Source organism: Carcharodon carcharias, chromosome 6 (genome assembly GCF_017639515.1).
Source record: "Carcharodon carcharias isolate sCarCar2 chromosome 6, sCarCar2.pri, whole genome shotgun sequence".
In the NCBI taxonomy this organism is placed as follows: Eukaryota; Metazoa; Chordata; class Chondrichthyes; order Lamniformes; family Lamnidae; genus Carcharodon; species Carcharodon carcharias.
In genome coordinates this window covers 170,151,593-170,167,650 of record NC_054472.1, presented here as the reverse complement: position 1 = coordinate 170,167,650, position 16,058 = coordinate 170,151,593, and the positions used below count along the sequence as shown (strand labels likewise).

Below are 16,058 nucleotides of genomic sequence, written 5' to 3'. Positions count from 1 at the left end.
CGAGCTGAACATAGTTGTTAGACTATCAAACATCCTCAGGGTTACCGTTGACCAGAAACTGAACTGAACTAGCCATATAAATACTGCAGCTACAAGAGCAGCTCAGAGGCTAGGAATCCTGTGGCAAGTAACTCATCTCCTGACTCCCCAGCTGCAAGACACAAGAATTGGAATACTCTCCACTTGCCTGGATGGGTGCAGCTCTAACAACACTCAAGAAGCTTGACACCATCCAGGACAAAGCAGCCCGTGTGATTGGATTGCCATCCACAAACATTCACTCCCTCCACCACTGACGCACGGTAGCAGCAGTGTGCACCATCTACAAGATGCACAGCAGGAACTCACCATGGCTCCTTAGACAGCACCGTCCAAATCCACAACCGTTACCGTCTAGATGGACATGGGCAGCAGATGAATGGGAACACCAGCACCTGCAAGTTCTCCTCCAAGCCACTTACCATCCTGACTTGGAAATATAGATTGCCATTCCATCACTGTCACTTGGTCAAAATCCTGGAACTCCCTCCCTGACAGCACTGTGGATGTACCTATACCACATGAACTGCAGTGGTTCAAGAAGGCAAATCACTACTTTTCAAGGGCAAATAAATCCTGGCTTTGGCAGTGATGCCCACATCCCATAAATGATGTTTTTTTTTAATTGCACATCCTATGAATGAATAAAATAAAATATATTGCACAGCATATTTTCAAAGGATAATTCTTAAACAATTACTATTCAGCTGCCTGTGGCCAGCTGCAATCTTCAGGTTAGTAGGGATAAGAGGTTTATTTTATTTATTCACTGGATGTGTTCATCACAAACAAGGCCAGCATTTACTATCCATCGCTGAGGGACTTGCTAGGCCATTACAGAGCAAATTAAGAGTAAACCAAGATGCCTTGGGTTCGGATTCACATATAGACCAGAATAGATAAGGATGGCAGATTTCCTTCCCTAAAGAAAATTCATGAACCAGACCAGTTTTTATGACAATCGAGTTATTATAAGGTCACATCACTGACATGAGCTTTTTATTCCAAATTTATTTGTTCACTAAACTTAAATTCCCCAGCTACAGTGTCGGGATTTCAACTCATGGGTTGAATTTTTTTGCTGCACTGTGAGTGGTTTTGAAGGCTGGTGAAGGACGCAGCAGGCGGTTGGGTGGGGGGGATGGGGGGTGTGCTGCTCGTTGAATTCATCAGGTGTCTTACCTGCTGCCTTCCTGCCCCCTGCCCCCACTGCAATTATACCTGCAGTAGGGAGCGGCTTGCTAGTGGGCCACTTGAAACCTAGTGGACAATTAATGCTCACTTAAGGACCCCTAGTGGCCAGTCCAGGAGTTTTCCCAGCACGGGCTGATGGTTGGTCGGGGATCCCTTCTTAATGGGCCCCCAGCTTGTCAGAGGGCCCCCTCAAAGTTTTAGCTCCCACAGGTTGCCCCTCCCCATGGCCTCTCAAATGCCAGCCCCTCGTGCCCCCTCACTGGGACCTGCCAGCTTGGCGCCCAGCAAGAAGCCCAACAGTACCCAAATGATCCAGTGTCACATGCCCAGTACGAGAGATCTGCAAACCTCTCATGGCTGGCAGTTCTTTAAGGTGGGATCTCCTGATCCAGAAGGGGCAATTGGCCGTTAAATTGTGTGGTTGCTGGTGTTCCCTTGGCAGGTTCTTTTAGCTGGTGGGGGATGGTGTGCGGGGGTGGTGGGGCAGGGAATCCTGCACCTCGTATAATTCAGCCCCATATCTCTAGAATATCCACAGTGTCATTTTCTCCTCCAGCCACTGGTGGCACTGCAGTGCCTTCACTCATGGTAGATGCAATTTCAGCATGGCCAGTTTACCAATTGGCAGCTTATGTTTTAAGTAAGAAGAGGGACAATTATAAACAGGGGAAAATAAAAGGAACTTCACACATTTAATAATTTTTTTAATATATCATAGATAAGAGTGCAAAAAGTAACTGCCTAAGGGTGTAATTTCATGCTCGGCCAGGACCCTCGCCTCCAACCCTGTGTAAATGTTGGGGCCCAGTCTGCCCAGCTCTGGCGGGCCACACCGCAGCCAATTAAGGGTTGGTGAGCCACTGATGGGCTCGAGGCGAGACTTCTGCCCCCACCTGGGGAAGAAGTCTCACCTTTGAGAGCTAGTGACCAACCAAATGGCCTGCTGATGGAGCCAGACACAAAACAGGTGGGGATTATTGCTGGGGCCAGGCTGGCTGCAGGTCCTGGCAAGAGAGAGTGAGGGGGGAGTTGGGTGCTGGGGTGGACAGTCTAGGTAAGGAAGGGAAACAGAGGGGTGGGAGAAGGCCTTAAGGGGGGATGGGGGTGGGGGGTTGCTGTCAGGAAGCCTTTGAAGGAGGTATTATCTCCTCCACCAGTTAGAGCAATAAAAGCTGCCAGGTATCACACTTGGCACTGGCCTCCACCTGACTCAGGAGAAATTGCAGTGGGGGAGGGAAGAGGTCCTTAAGTGATCATTAATTGGCCACTTAAGGGCCTCAAGTGGCCCATGAGTTGTTGAACCACCCGGCACCTCACCTGTCACGTGTAAAACTGTGGTGGGGGAAGGTGGGTAGGCACCAGGCGCAGCACCCATAGCATTGCATTCAATTTTACATGCCCCACCAGCCTTCCGAAGAGCATAAAATTAAGCGTTATGTTCCTAAAAAGCAAGACTTGGTAAATAAAATTACCAACAGAATATTTATTCATTTATTCTTTCAATTCCCTCTCCTTCTCAGCCGAAGGCACTGACTCATGTTGGGTTGTGGTTCCCTAAGTGTTAAATATTCTCCAGTAGTTCATCAAGTGTGAACCAAGAGAGTAAACGTCAGCAGCCTTCTGACTGGGACATCAAGTCCAACAACCCTACTACCTTTTCCCTAACACCTTTTTCCCAGGAACAATTAAAGGCACAAACCTTACTCTGCATGCTCTCTAAGGATTCACTGAAGGAAAATCTGTTGAAATTTTTTAAATAATGTGACTACCGACTGCACTCATTGTGTACCTCCTGTGAAAATTCATTGGTGGGAAACGTTATCAAGTACCAAGTACCAAGATGAACTAAGTTCAGCGAGCACAGTACAAATGAAAGGATGGAACTTGTACTTTGCTTGTCCGGCATCATCTTATTTAGCCAACACAACATTGAAGTAATCTTACAAAAGGACAAGAAGGCTAATTATTATTTTTACTCGTATAAAAATGGGAGTGGGGGCAGAGGACAGTGGTCAACCAGGATAGGGGTCAATCAGGAAGAAGGGCAACCAGAAAATGGAGTGATCAGTTCAGAAGGGAGGGCAGTGTTTGGTGGCAATCGAGGAGGGCAGAGGTCAGGATCAGGAAGGCTGCAAATATTGAGGAAGGGCGGCAGCAAAAAGTGGGGCTAAGCAGCTTTGGTCAGCAGCAGCCTATGTGCTTTGCCAGAGCTTTCTTTCAGGTGTGTGTATTTTAAATACGGATCCTGTTGGTTGCGGCCTGCAGTGGTCCCTTTAAAGCACACCTGTTGTGCCGTGTGTAGGCTTGGTTTTCCTGAATGCATCCGGTGCCCAGCTGCCTCTTGGCAATCTAGTCTTGCAGTAAGGGTTTCAAACATGTGACAAACCCCTCATTCATGAAGGAACTAACACCTGTTTCAGGTTTGAGCCATGTTTAACAATATTTTTTGCCTCTAGGAACATGCTGGGTAGCATAACATTAGCTCTTAATGAGTGAACATTTCTTGCCTACAGTATTAATCTCTTAAATATGAGTGTGGCCTAGTTGAATTTCTAGGCCATAAATTTTATTTTAGCCAGGTCATTCACTTCAGTTCTTGTCAAATAGTGTAATCCTAGTCTCTGACAATTCCAGAGGTTAGGCGAGGTGATGAATATCTGTGTTTTAACCCTAATGCTGTAACAGCCCCTTAGGCTTCTAATTAAGTGTAAAGGCCTCAAATAGGGTGAGGATAAATTTGGGCTCATTGATTCAAAACAGACAGCCTCGCCAGCAATGCTAACAAACTTCCAGATTCACTTTACACAAGATGGAAATTGGAATCTATGTTCTGAATCATTGAAGAGCTTTCCTCTGTTTTGAACGGGGCAATGCTCAGTGATGCAAGGCAAGAGTAATGAAGATCCATAATGCCGGATTTCCACCCAGTCTGCAAAGCTAGATACTTCCTGAGGCTACTCCAATTTGGTATAGAGGCAAAGCAGCAATGCCTTCAACAAGTTAATAACAGAGTGGAAAGCAATCCTATTATTTTTTTCCCCCTTTATTTTATTTCTCACTAAACAAAAACAATTGAGAGTGCAAACTTCCTTAGGAGGTGGGGAATTACAATTTCCTTGAGTAGGTATAGGAAGAAAAGTCAGCCTGTATTCCTGTACCTGATCATTAGCCCATGACCCCTGCTAGAAATTATTTGTGTGGATGTCAGGGAGGATGCGAATGGGCTCCGTTGTGGCACTTTAACTACCTCTGGATAATAGCTTGCCAACACTCATTATCTAATCTCCCACATGAAGGATGGCCACTCGCCAAGGTACCAAGGGGCACAAGTACCCATGAAAAAAAGAATCAATCTTCAACAAGAGTTGGCATCTTCTAAAGAGGTGAAAATTTCAGAGTAAGAAACAGCAGATTATTCATTTTTGAAGGATATTGTCCATCTTGTGCACAACTCACGTTCAAAATCAGAAACAGCACTAAAAGAACATATAAGTATATTTACCTTGTTTCATAATGGCCATCTCAAACACATTGTTACGGTTGTAGGTTGCAAAATCAAGTCCAACACATCTAAACCTAATGTTTTTCACTTTGTGTGAAATATAGAATTGGAAACAGAAAAATTGTACAGCCATAAAATATTATATATTTTTACCTCATAAAGTGTGATAATACCAAATGTTTCAATCGGCTCCTTCCACTGCAGATATATCTTCTCCTCGAAGGTGCTCCCTTGCACTGAGTCTATGGGGATTGCCCCAGGCACTAATGGGCAGAAATAAGTAAAAAGTCAAAGAAAGAATACAGCAATAGTTTTTCTCTATCTACATGACAGGGACGCTGCAGCTTCCCGTCCCTAATGGCATGTAATGGTGTGTAATCTGCAATTATTGTGACTGACAGCTCAACCTGCAGAGTACACTTTCATGACCTTAGCATTCACAAAATACTTAATAGCGTAGTGGACTGCTGAGGAACTTCAGAAGCAAACCTTTACAAAGGAAAGGTACAGAAGACTGTGGCTCTGGTTGGACAACTCACGACTGACAGTCACAAGAGAGTTACGGTCTACTTCCTCAGGCTAGATAAAAGTCAATTTACTCTGTGTTTCTCCCTGGAAAGGTTTGGACATAAACATTTCTAGTTTTTGTTCCTCTTAATAATTGATCTTTTTCTTTCTTTCTAACCTGGAGGAAGCAGATGTATTTATTGAGAACCAGTGCATTGTGACATTCTTGATACAGTCAGATGTGGACCAATTGCAGAAGCCATTTTAATTGATCAGATACCACATCATAAACTTATTAGCAAAATGGAAGCCCATGCGATTAAAGGATTAGTGGCAGGATGGGCACAAAATTGGCTGAGGAACAGGAATCAGAGGGTAATGGTGAACGACTGTTTTTCAGGCTGGAGTGTTGTCCCCAGAGGTTGGTACTAGGGCCACTGCTCTTTTTGATACATATTGATGGTTGGACTTGGATATACAGGGCAAGATTTCAAAATTTGCAGGTGACACGAAAGGGGAATGGTAACAGACTTCAAGAGGATATAAACAAACTGGTGAAATTAGCAGGCACATGGCAGATGAAATTTAATGCAGGAAAGCGTGAGAGATGCATTTTGGTAGGAAGAATGAGGAGAGGTGACATAAACAAAATATTATAGTTTTAAAGGGGGTGTGGGAGTGGAAAGACCTGGAGGTGTGTGCACCCAAATCGTTGAAGGCGGGCTGTGGGACCAAATTGGATAATATTGACATGATGGGCCAAATGTCTCCTTTTGTGCTGTAAAATGTTATGATTTCAAGTTAAGGCAATTTAAAAAATCAGACAGAATCCTTGGCTTTATCAATAGAGCTAGAGAATATAAAAGCAAGGAAGCCATGGTAAATCATTACAATGCATTGATTCCTCAGTACATTACCCAGCTGGAGTATTGTGTTCAATTCAGGGCACCACACTATAGGAAGGATGTCAAGGCCTTAGTGATGGAGCAAAAGAGGCTGAATAAAAGTATACCAGGGATGAGGAACTTCTGTTATGTGGAGATCAAAGAAGGTTTATGAGGAGATTTGAAAAGCAAGGTCCAAATCATGAATAGTTTAGATGGAGTAAATAATAAGAAACTGTTTCCAGTGATAGAATGATAGGTAACCAGAGGTCACAGGTTTAAGATTAGGAGAAATGGGACCAAAGGTAACACACAGAAACACCTTTTATATGATGAGTTGTTGTGATCTGGAAAGCACTGTCTGAAAGTGAAGTGGAAGCAAGCTCAGTAGAAACATTCAAAGGGCAGTTGGATAAATACTTGAAGGGATAACATCTGCAGGGCTATGGGGAAAGAGTGGGGTGTGAAATGAGTTGGATAGCTCTACTGAGGAGCCAGCACAGGTGCAATGGGCTCAATAGCCTCCTCCTGTGGTCTGTCTTTCAATGAGTGTAATTTAAATTTAATTGGTGATGCAAAACTCACATCAGAAGGGAATTGCTGCCAGTGGAAGCCACCATCTTGAGTCTACAAGGAATTACTAAAGTTGAAATGTTCCTTTTAATTTACTGTAGATTCCTCTTGAGTGAAGGAAGGGCAGGAGAAAGGCAGTAGTTTATGTGACCTTGAGCTGGAACATCATGGTCTGATGTCCCTAAAACATAATTTCTGGCTCAGATGGTCTTAGAGAGAAATAATTGGTGACAAGTGCGATTACATGGAAGAGCATGTACTGCATGTAGCTTCTTGGAAGGAGATCTTGGCAGACGCAATGTCATGAAGGGAACTGGTGATCTACATGCCCTCTGGCTGATAAGGAATGAAAAGGTGGCAGGACAGGTAGAGAGAGCTGTTTCTAAAGCATACAGTATTCTCGGCTTCATTAATAGGGACATAGTATACAAGAGCAGGGAGGTTTTGATGAGCTTATATACAACACTGGTTAGACTGCAGCAGGAGTATTGTGTACAGCTCTAGGTGCCACACTATAGGAAGGATGTGAATGCAATGGAGACAGTGCAGAAGAGGTTTATGAGAATGGTTCCAGGGATGAGCATCTTGAGTTATGAGGAAAGATTGGAGAAGTTGGGATTGTTTTCCTTGGAGAGGAGAAGGCTGAGAGGAGACTTGATAGAAGTTTTCAAAATAATGAAGAGCCTGGACAGGGTAGATAGGGAGAACCTGTTCCTGCTCGTAAATGGATCGAAAACCAGAGGGCACAGTTTTAAAGTGTTTTGCGAAAGAAGCAAATGTGAGGTGAGAAAAAACTTTTTCACACAGCGAGTAGTTAGGGTTTGGAATGCACTGCCTGGAAGTGTGGTGGAGGCAGGTTCAATTGAGGCATTCAAGAGGGCATTGGATGATTATCTACATAGGAACAATGTGCAGGGTTACGGGGAAAAGGCTGGAGATTGGCATTAATTTAAAATGCTCAGAGAGCCGGTGCAGATACAATGGGCTGAATGGCCTCCTTGTGCACTGTAACAGTTCTGTGATTCTGTTATGGAGGGAAGCAGTGGTCAAAGTAACTTCAGGGTAAAAAGCCCTTCACAACCAGATATTTAGGAAACCTGTAGTCATACAATTGTGGGAGGTGAAGCAGAATCCTCCAGTATTAAAACCATAATCAGGCCATTTCCAGGGGGATGTGCACAGGGACAAGCTGTCTCATAGAGAAGTGGCATCAGCAACAGTAGCTGATGATGACAAAACTGCGTAAATATGATTTTTATATTTACCACTATATCAGACTGCTCAAAGAAAAATGATTCAGTTGTCAAAACATCAACAACTATCAATGGCTGAATATTAGCTGAGGACCAAAAAGAGCTGACTCATTACTATGTACAAAGTGTCTGTTTGCAGAAGTTAATCTAAACTTCCTTCCATATAACATACATGGATAGAGAGCGGGAAATCCTGGAATTGCCCAGGAGTGTCAGTCATCCCCCTAAAGAGGGAGAACTTAACATCCAGCACAGTCCTGGCGTGACATCGATTGGAGTACATTGGAATGGGAAAGGGCCTAGGTTCATCACATCCAGCCATTGCAGGACAGCCTGTTTTGCTGCAGTCTCTACCCTCCTAAAACAATACCTAAGAAGAGGTGGACAGTTCCTGCTTTCCTGATCCTCAGAGGAATTTGGCACGGATGCAGCCAAAATCTGTCTGCTGAGATTGGCCTGCCAACTTGGAGGAAGTGGTATGCACCTGGGGCTTCAGGCCGGGATTGTGACCAGGCCGGGGGTTACTTTCAAATCAGTGCTCTTTATAAAGGGGGCTGAACAAAAAGTTCCACTAGGGAAGGGAGCCAACAACCCCTCTTCAGGGATAATGAGGCTTCCCTACCCTTGAGAAGAATTAGGTATACCCTTAGTGCTGCAGGCTTGGGGCTCCCCACAATCTTGAAGTCTTGGCAGGATCAGCTGCTGAGTTTATAACCTGAATATTTCAGATGGTGGGGTTTCCCTTTCTGCCATCTGTAGAGTCAGCAGGAACATGTCCCCGCTGAGTCTGACTGCCCTGCAGCCATTTCATGCTCAAATGAGTGTCAATTAGCTGCAGGCAGGACTTCCGCCCCTCAATCAGGAGGAAGTCCCACCTCAGAGAGCTGCTGGTAAATATGATTAGCCAGCAGCTCTCTAGTCCCTGTAGTGACAGGAGCTGGAGTGGACAGAAGAGGAAGTTCAGGAAGATGCCTGAGCCTAAGTTCCGGAACTTGTCATTTTATGGGATGTGGGTGTCGCTGACTAGGCCAGCATTTATTGTCCATCCCTAATTGCCCTTGAGAAGGTGATGGTGAGCTGAGCTTACAGGGTTCCAGGACGAGGAGGGTAGGGAAGGCCCCAGGGTGTGGAAAGTGGGTGTCGGGGGAGAGGCTGGGAGGTGGGGGGGGGTGGAGTGGAGTAGGAGGGAGCTCCAGTGGCCACCAGACCATAAAGGGGGGGGTTGCTTGAAGTCAGAAAGGGGCTTCTGATGCAGGTGCCCCCACTCCGCCTTACCACCCTGAGGCCGAGGCCCACTCATTTTCGAGCTTCCCCTACAACAGCTAAATCCTCCTGCCAGCCTAAAAATTGAGGCTGGGTGGGGAATGGCACTTGAGTGGCCAATAATGGGCAACTTAAGGACCTCAACTGGGGCAACGATGGACAGACCATCCAAGACCTTGCCCGCCCTGACGTAAAATCACTGGGAGGTTGGGGCAGGTGGAAACCCAGAGGGTTTCCCATTCCTTGAATTTCACGCTCTCCCCACAACTCCCTACCTAAAAACCCGCCGGCGGGGGGAGTATGAAATTCATAAGAACATAAGAAATCGGAACAAGAGTAGACCATTTGGCCCCTCGAGCCTGCTGCACCATTCAATAAGATCACGGCTGATCTTCTTGTGTTTCGATTTCCACATTCCCATCTACCCCTTGATAACCTTTGATTCCCTTGCCTAACAAGAATCTATCTACCTCAGCCTTAAAAATATTCAATGACCTCGCCTCCACCACCTTCTGAGACAGAGAATTCCAAAGGCGCACAACCCTCAGAGAAAAAAGATTTCTCCTCATCTCTGTCCTAAAATGGCAACCCCTAATTTTAAAACAGTGCCCCCTAGTTCTGGACTCACCCACAAGAGGAAACATCCTTTCAACATCCACCTTGTCAAGGCCGTTCAGGATCTTTTATACTTCAAGCAATTCACCCCTCACTCTTCTAAACTCCAGTGGAACAAGCCCAGTCTGTCCAGCCTTTCCTCATAAGACAACCCACTCATTCCAGGTATCAATCTAGTAAACCTCCTCTGAACCACCTCCAGTGCATTTATATCCTTCCTTAAATAAGGAGACCAAAACTGCACACAGTATTCGAGGCGCAGTCTCACCAATGCTCTGTATAACTGAAGCATAACGCCCTTACTTTTATGACCAATCCCTCTCATAATAAAGGATAGCATTCCATTAGACTTCTTAATTATTTGCTGTACCTGCATACTAACTTTTTGTGACTCATGTACTAGAACACCTCAGAATTATGTAGCCGTTCTCTATTTAAGTAATACTTTGCTTTTTAGTTCTTCCCGCCAAAGTGAACAACTTCACATTTTCCCACATTAAATTCCATTTGCCAGATCTTTGCCCACTCACTCAACCTACCTATATCCTGCAACCTCCTCATGTCCTCCTCACAACATACTTTCCTACCTATCATCTACATCACCTGCGTCATCTGTAAATTACCATGCCTTCACTCCCCTCATCTAAGTCATTGATGTAAATCGTAAAAAGTTGAGGCCCCAGTGGGACTCCACTCATCATATCTTGCCAATCAGAGAAAGACCCATTTATGCTTGCTCTCTGTTTTCTGTCAGACAGCCAATCTTCTATCCATGCTAATATGTTACCCTTTACACCATGACTTTTATTTTCCATAATAATCCTTTATCTGGCACCTTATCAATTGCCTTTTGGAAATCCAAGTACAGGCCCATATGTCAATACAACATGGCACTAAAACCATGATGACAGTCCACTCCGCTCGCTTACAAAATTTTGGTGCCATAACATTTGAGACAGGGAACCTTTCATTACCCATGTAATTTGTTTGTATTTCTGTGATTTCCACCCCCACCCTCTTTTCATCATTACTCCCTGTGGGCTGAATGCTCTTCTGCTTGCTATGCATGGCAAACCTATGAAGCTTTTCAGGTGTTCGTTCCGGGTAGAATTCCAAAAGGGCATGCTGCGAGACATACAGGAAATGGGAAATCCTGCTGCCTTCCTCCTTGGCAACTACCAAAGGCCTTCTCTAAACCTGACCCATCAAACATCACCCAGCCCCACCTTCCAAAATCTTGCAGTGTCTGACTGTACCCCCACCCCCCACTACCTTCACAAAGCATCCTAGCATGCTGTGTTATTTATAATTGCATGTGGCTCCTGTTGTTGAATTCCTACATCACATGGCTATATTGCGTAAATCTTATGAAGCCCTGCAGAATCAGAGAGTCAGGTACCAGAAGTGAATCTGCCAAAGCTTCCACCAGAGGTACATTCTCCAATCCTTGCTCTCATCAAACTAGGCTCTGTTCTGGAAGTGGTGCTGTTCAAAATTCACCCTTTTAGTCTTGAATTATAGAGCACGAAAGGGGGCTATTTGGCCCATTGTATCTGTGCTGGCTCTTTCAAATACCTATCCAATTAATCCCTCTCCCCTATTCTTTCCTGATAGCTCTGCAATTTTTTTTTTCATTTTCATGCATCTTTCCAACTCCCTTTCAAAAGTTACTATTGAATCCACTGGATCATTATTTCACCTCCTTCAATTCTGGACAGGCTAGAATTTAAAAATCTGCTACCAGGGTTCAGTGGAGCTAATAACAAACAGACGGTTTTTAGGAGCAGGAGCAGGAGTGCAGGCTCTCTGTGAAATATACTGCTGCCCTGACATGTCTGCTCAGAAATACTGCAGGCTGAGAGGATCTGGGTTGAAAATTGTTTGTAGAGAAGTAAAACAACATTCAAAATTTTTGTACGCCAGTCCTGAATTGCATTTTAATTTACCTTTCAAATCGCCAACTAGAATATTCCCACTTATATATGAAATCTGTAGGGACCCATGAAAACCATCACATATCCTGCTTAGTGCAGTCACATTGTATTTGGTATTTAATTCGATTAAGGCAATTAAACAACATGAGACTATTAAAGTCAGGATGCAGTAAGTCATTGACTCTTTGGGCTAGATTTTCATGTTAGAGGCTGGTGCGGGAGCTGGGAAATATCCTGGCTTGGCGTGCCCGCCTCAGGAAAAAAGTGTCTTGAAAGGCGTCATTTCCATTACCGGGGGTAGATGCGTCCTGTAGGCCCACCAACCCCAAATACAGATTGGAGGTGGCAACTGAGGCTGCTGACTGTCAAGACAGCTGCTTAAAAGGCCCATCTAGGCTCTCTGGGTCCTTATCCCAGTAGTTTTGTTCACTATTAGATCCTCTAACCCTCACTCCTCACAACCACTCACCTACTCCCCTTGTCCATACATGCTAACTCATGTCAATCCATGCCTGCTGCCCACCCCCAATAGCCTCTCAAGCCTCTCAAGCCCTCCATGCAAACCCATGCCCCTCTACTCACCACCAGGGCCCATTATAGTCCCTATACCAACTCATGATCCTCTCACTCATCCCCATGGTTCCTTATAGCCCCTATGCTAACTTATAGCCCACATGCCAACACATGTCCCCTCCCATCCTTGAAGGCCCCTCATATCCTCCATGCCAACCCATAGCACAATGAACTCTATAGTGATAATGGCATTTGTGGTAAAGCTTAAAAAACAGCCATTCTGAACGTTCTTTAAAAAAAAACTGCTGTTACCACAAGTCTATAAAACTGTCAATCAACCAGGCCTTTACAGTATCAATAGCAGAAACCATAAGCACTTGGCACCACTTTATCTTGTGTGAATAAACATTGAGCCATTGGCAAGATAGATCTAAGGACAAAAACTGTTAATCAAGCAATATTTTCCCATGTATGCACCTGTTTCAACCATCTAATGGAAGCCTGGACTCTCAACCAAGCTTCATTATGCATCAGTTCAGTTTTAATGATGAATAGCCCTCAAACTCTCACCCCTCACTCTGCACACCGCCTTGGTCCCTCCATGCCCTCTCATATTCTCCACGCCCTCCTCACCCCATGCTGCCTCCTTGCTTCTCATATCCCTCATGCCCCAGCCGTGCTCCCCACGTATCCACTATGGGCAGCCTTCTGGATGTCTTTGAAATGGACACTAAAAGCAAACATACTTCTAACAATCTAACCTCATTCAAACCTCATACTGAAAAACACACTCTATTTCTAAAAAAGCCTTCCTTCAAGTGGTGATTTTGTTGTAAAAACACGCAAACATATGTTTCACTAACCACATGAATGACAGCTAATCCTTTAATGACCTCTTAAAACTGTCAATCAGCAGGTACAGCACAAAAACAAGGCATTTGGCCAACTGCTCAGTGTCTGTTCTTATGCTCCACAGAGATCCTTCCAAAGATTCAAACCAGTGAGGAAACTAAAGTTTGGCCCACCTGAGAACGTGGTGGACATTTTAACTGCCAGGAACTACCATTGGTTTCAGTTAGATTCCCACTTGGTTCAGAAGGAAAGGCCAGGGCAAAATGGCTGCCAGCCAACAGCAAAAAATGCCTGGCTTTTGGCTGCCTGTTGACACTCAAGTAAGAGTGGGGACTGGGGTTCCGGGGGTTTTGTTTATGCTCATTGTCCTCATCTGCCTCGAACCTGCTAATCTAAGTTTGCCTCTTGGTAAAGACATGGTGTCTTCCCCGCTGAAGTCAGAATTAAAATAATGCGAGGGGCCCAAAACAACATCGGATCCCAATATCTAAAGAAGGTTTGCCCCCACCTCAGGGTGCCTTTACCCCCTGCTCAGAACAGCAGTTTAAGGTTGATTTAAAATCCAGACATCAAAGGATAAGTTACTGGGCATGTAGAGTTAAAATTCAGCCCGAAATGCCCGACTTTGAATACTTGGATATGCCTGTTGCTGCCACAAAGCAGTTGACTCTCGAACTTCCAAAATAATGCATAACGTTTATTACTTACCATCTTCATCTGTCTGGATCATAAGCTCATCACTTTCCTTTCTTCCCTCTGAGTTCATCAGGACCAGTTTCACGCTGACATTGGTGTAAGGTGACAGACCACGTAGGGTATATTGTGGTTGAATGTGCCCAGTCTCCTGGCAGACATCTTCACCCACATGCTCTTGGCCTCCTACCGCATACCGGTACTGGGCGGTAAGGTTGAAGCTGTGGCACCGGGTCACATTGTAACCGAATGGCTCCCAGCGGATTGTGATTTGTCTGGACTTGATCTCCACAACTTCTATATTTCTCGGTCCGTGCATGGGATCTTTTAAAAAGAAAGAGAATATCTGTCACTGTTTGAGAATATCCATCATTGGGGAATGGTTTCCTCTGTAAATCTGTGAAAAGGAACACGTTTATGACTTTGTTCAACGGAGAGCAAGAGGAAAACCTCCCGTCACGTTTGGAAGACTTAATTCGTCTTCTAAACAATAAAACAGTAATCAAAATAAAAACAAAATACTGCAGGTGCTGGAGATCTGAAGTAAAAACAGAAAGTGTTGTAAAAACTCAGCAGGTTGAGCAGCATCTGTGGAGAGAGAAACATAGGGCAGAATTTTCTGTCTGCTGGATGGGCAGGCCCGACGCAATCTCTGGCGGGCGGGGAGCTGATCCCTAACGGAGAAGCAGGCCCCGCCCCCATTTTACGTGGGTGTGGCCTATGCTCTTCCTTTGCAGGGTCGGGGGGGGGAATTCCCCAAAAGCGTGAGTGCACTCTTTCACGCATGCGCACGAAAGAGTGCACATCTCCTGAGACTGAGTGCTGCCTCAGGGAGATCGCTGACAGTTTTAAAAATATGAAAAATAGAAAAAAAAAATCCTTAACAATGTCACATGAGATGGGATATGTTCATTAATTACACTAAAACTTTATTAAACTTTTTTCAACCCTGCATGAAACCTCATCCTGCAGGAGGATGAGGTTTCATGTTTTTTCTACTCCCTGCTGGGGCTTCTGCCCTGCCCACCAAGCTTAAGTTTGGACGGGCAGGTCCTTTAATTATGTCAATGATCCTTTCAATGGCCTCAATTGGCCATTGACAGGTCGGCGGGCCCGCAGCTGATTTTGCTGCGCCCCCGCCTTCCTGAAAATTTAAATGGGGTTTCCACCCGACATCATTCCACGTCATTTTACGCATTGGCGAGCAGGCCCCGCCCCCTGCTCACCGACAGCAAAATTCAGCCCATAGTTAATGTTTGGTGTCCAATATGACTCTTCTTTGGAAGTGGAACAGTTAATCAAATCATTCTCATCAGCCAATTTTTAAACATTCATAGAGTAATGTTCTTTGATAAATAATCATAATTCCTCATAAGTTTTTTGAGCCAAGCTGTATAGGGAGAAGAGTATAGGGATGGCAGAATTGTCGTATGAGGAGAGATTGTGTTGACTAGGCCTGTATTCACTGGAGTTTAGAAGAATGAGAAGGTATCTCATTGAAACATATAAAATTCTGACAGGGCTGGACAAACTGAATGTAAGGATGATGTTTCCTCTGGCTGGGGGGTCTATAAAACAAGGGGTCATAGTCTCAGGATATGGGGTAGGCCATTTAGGACTGAGATGAGGAGAAACTTCTTCACTGAGAGGGTGGTGAACCTGTGGAATTCTCTACTACAAAAGGCTGTGGAGGCCAAGTCACTGAATATATTTAAGAAGGAAATAGATAGATTTCTAGATTCTAAAGGTGCCAAGGGGTATGGGGAGTGGGCAAGAGAATGGCTTTGAGATAGAGGACCAGCTATGATCATATTGAAAGGTGAAGCAGGTTCGAAGGGTCGAATGACCTACTCCTGCTCCTATTTTCTATGTTTCTATGTTTGGAGTAAAGGTGCAAGAGACGCTATGAGGTTAAGCAATAATGCCCTTGGCTAGAGAGGTAGCTATCAGCCCCGAGTTCTGATTGATGCAAAGTCACTCCTGTTGAAAGCAAACATGTTGGAAAAGAAACAGAGCTGTCATGGCTGCGATGCCACCACACTTGAATATTCTCCCAACACTCACCGTCAAACCTCATGTAAATAACGGGCACTTGGATGAGGTAATGATGGAGGTGGCAACTGATGCCCTTAGAACTGGTTCCAACTTCCACATGTTTGCTTTCAACAGAGGTGACTTTACATCGATCAGAACTCAGGGCTGATAGCTACCGCTCAAGCCAAAGGCATTATCGCTT

At 44.8% G+C, this 16,058-nt stretch overlaps 1 protein-coding gene across 10 annotated transcripts in view; it reads right to left on the bottom strand.

Annotated features, from left to right (window-relative positions):
• The window catches only part of LOC121279045 (receptor-type tyrosine-protein phosphatase mu-like), an 873,720-nt gene that overhangs the window by 376,431 nt on the left and 481,231 nt on the right, over positions 1-16,058 (bottom strand). For all 10 annotated transcript variants that reach the window (XM_041189846.1, XM_041189847.1, XM_041189849.1 and 7 more), the window contains exons 8-9: positions 13,838-14,146; positions 4,889-4,998 (exon numbers count right to left, since the gene is read on the bottom strand). In XM_041189846.1, the coding sequence (XP_041045780.1) occupies positions 4,889-4,998; positions 13,838-14,146 (419 nt within the window). The remainder of the gene's footprint in view (positions 1-4,888; positions 4,999-13,837; positions 14,147-16,058) is intronic.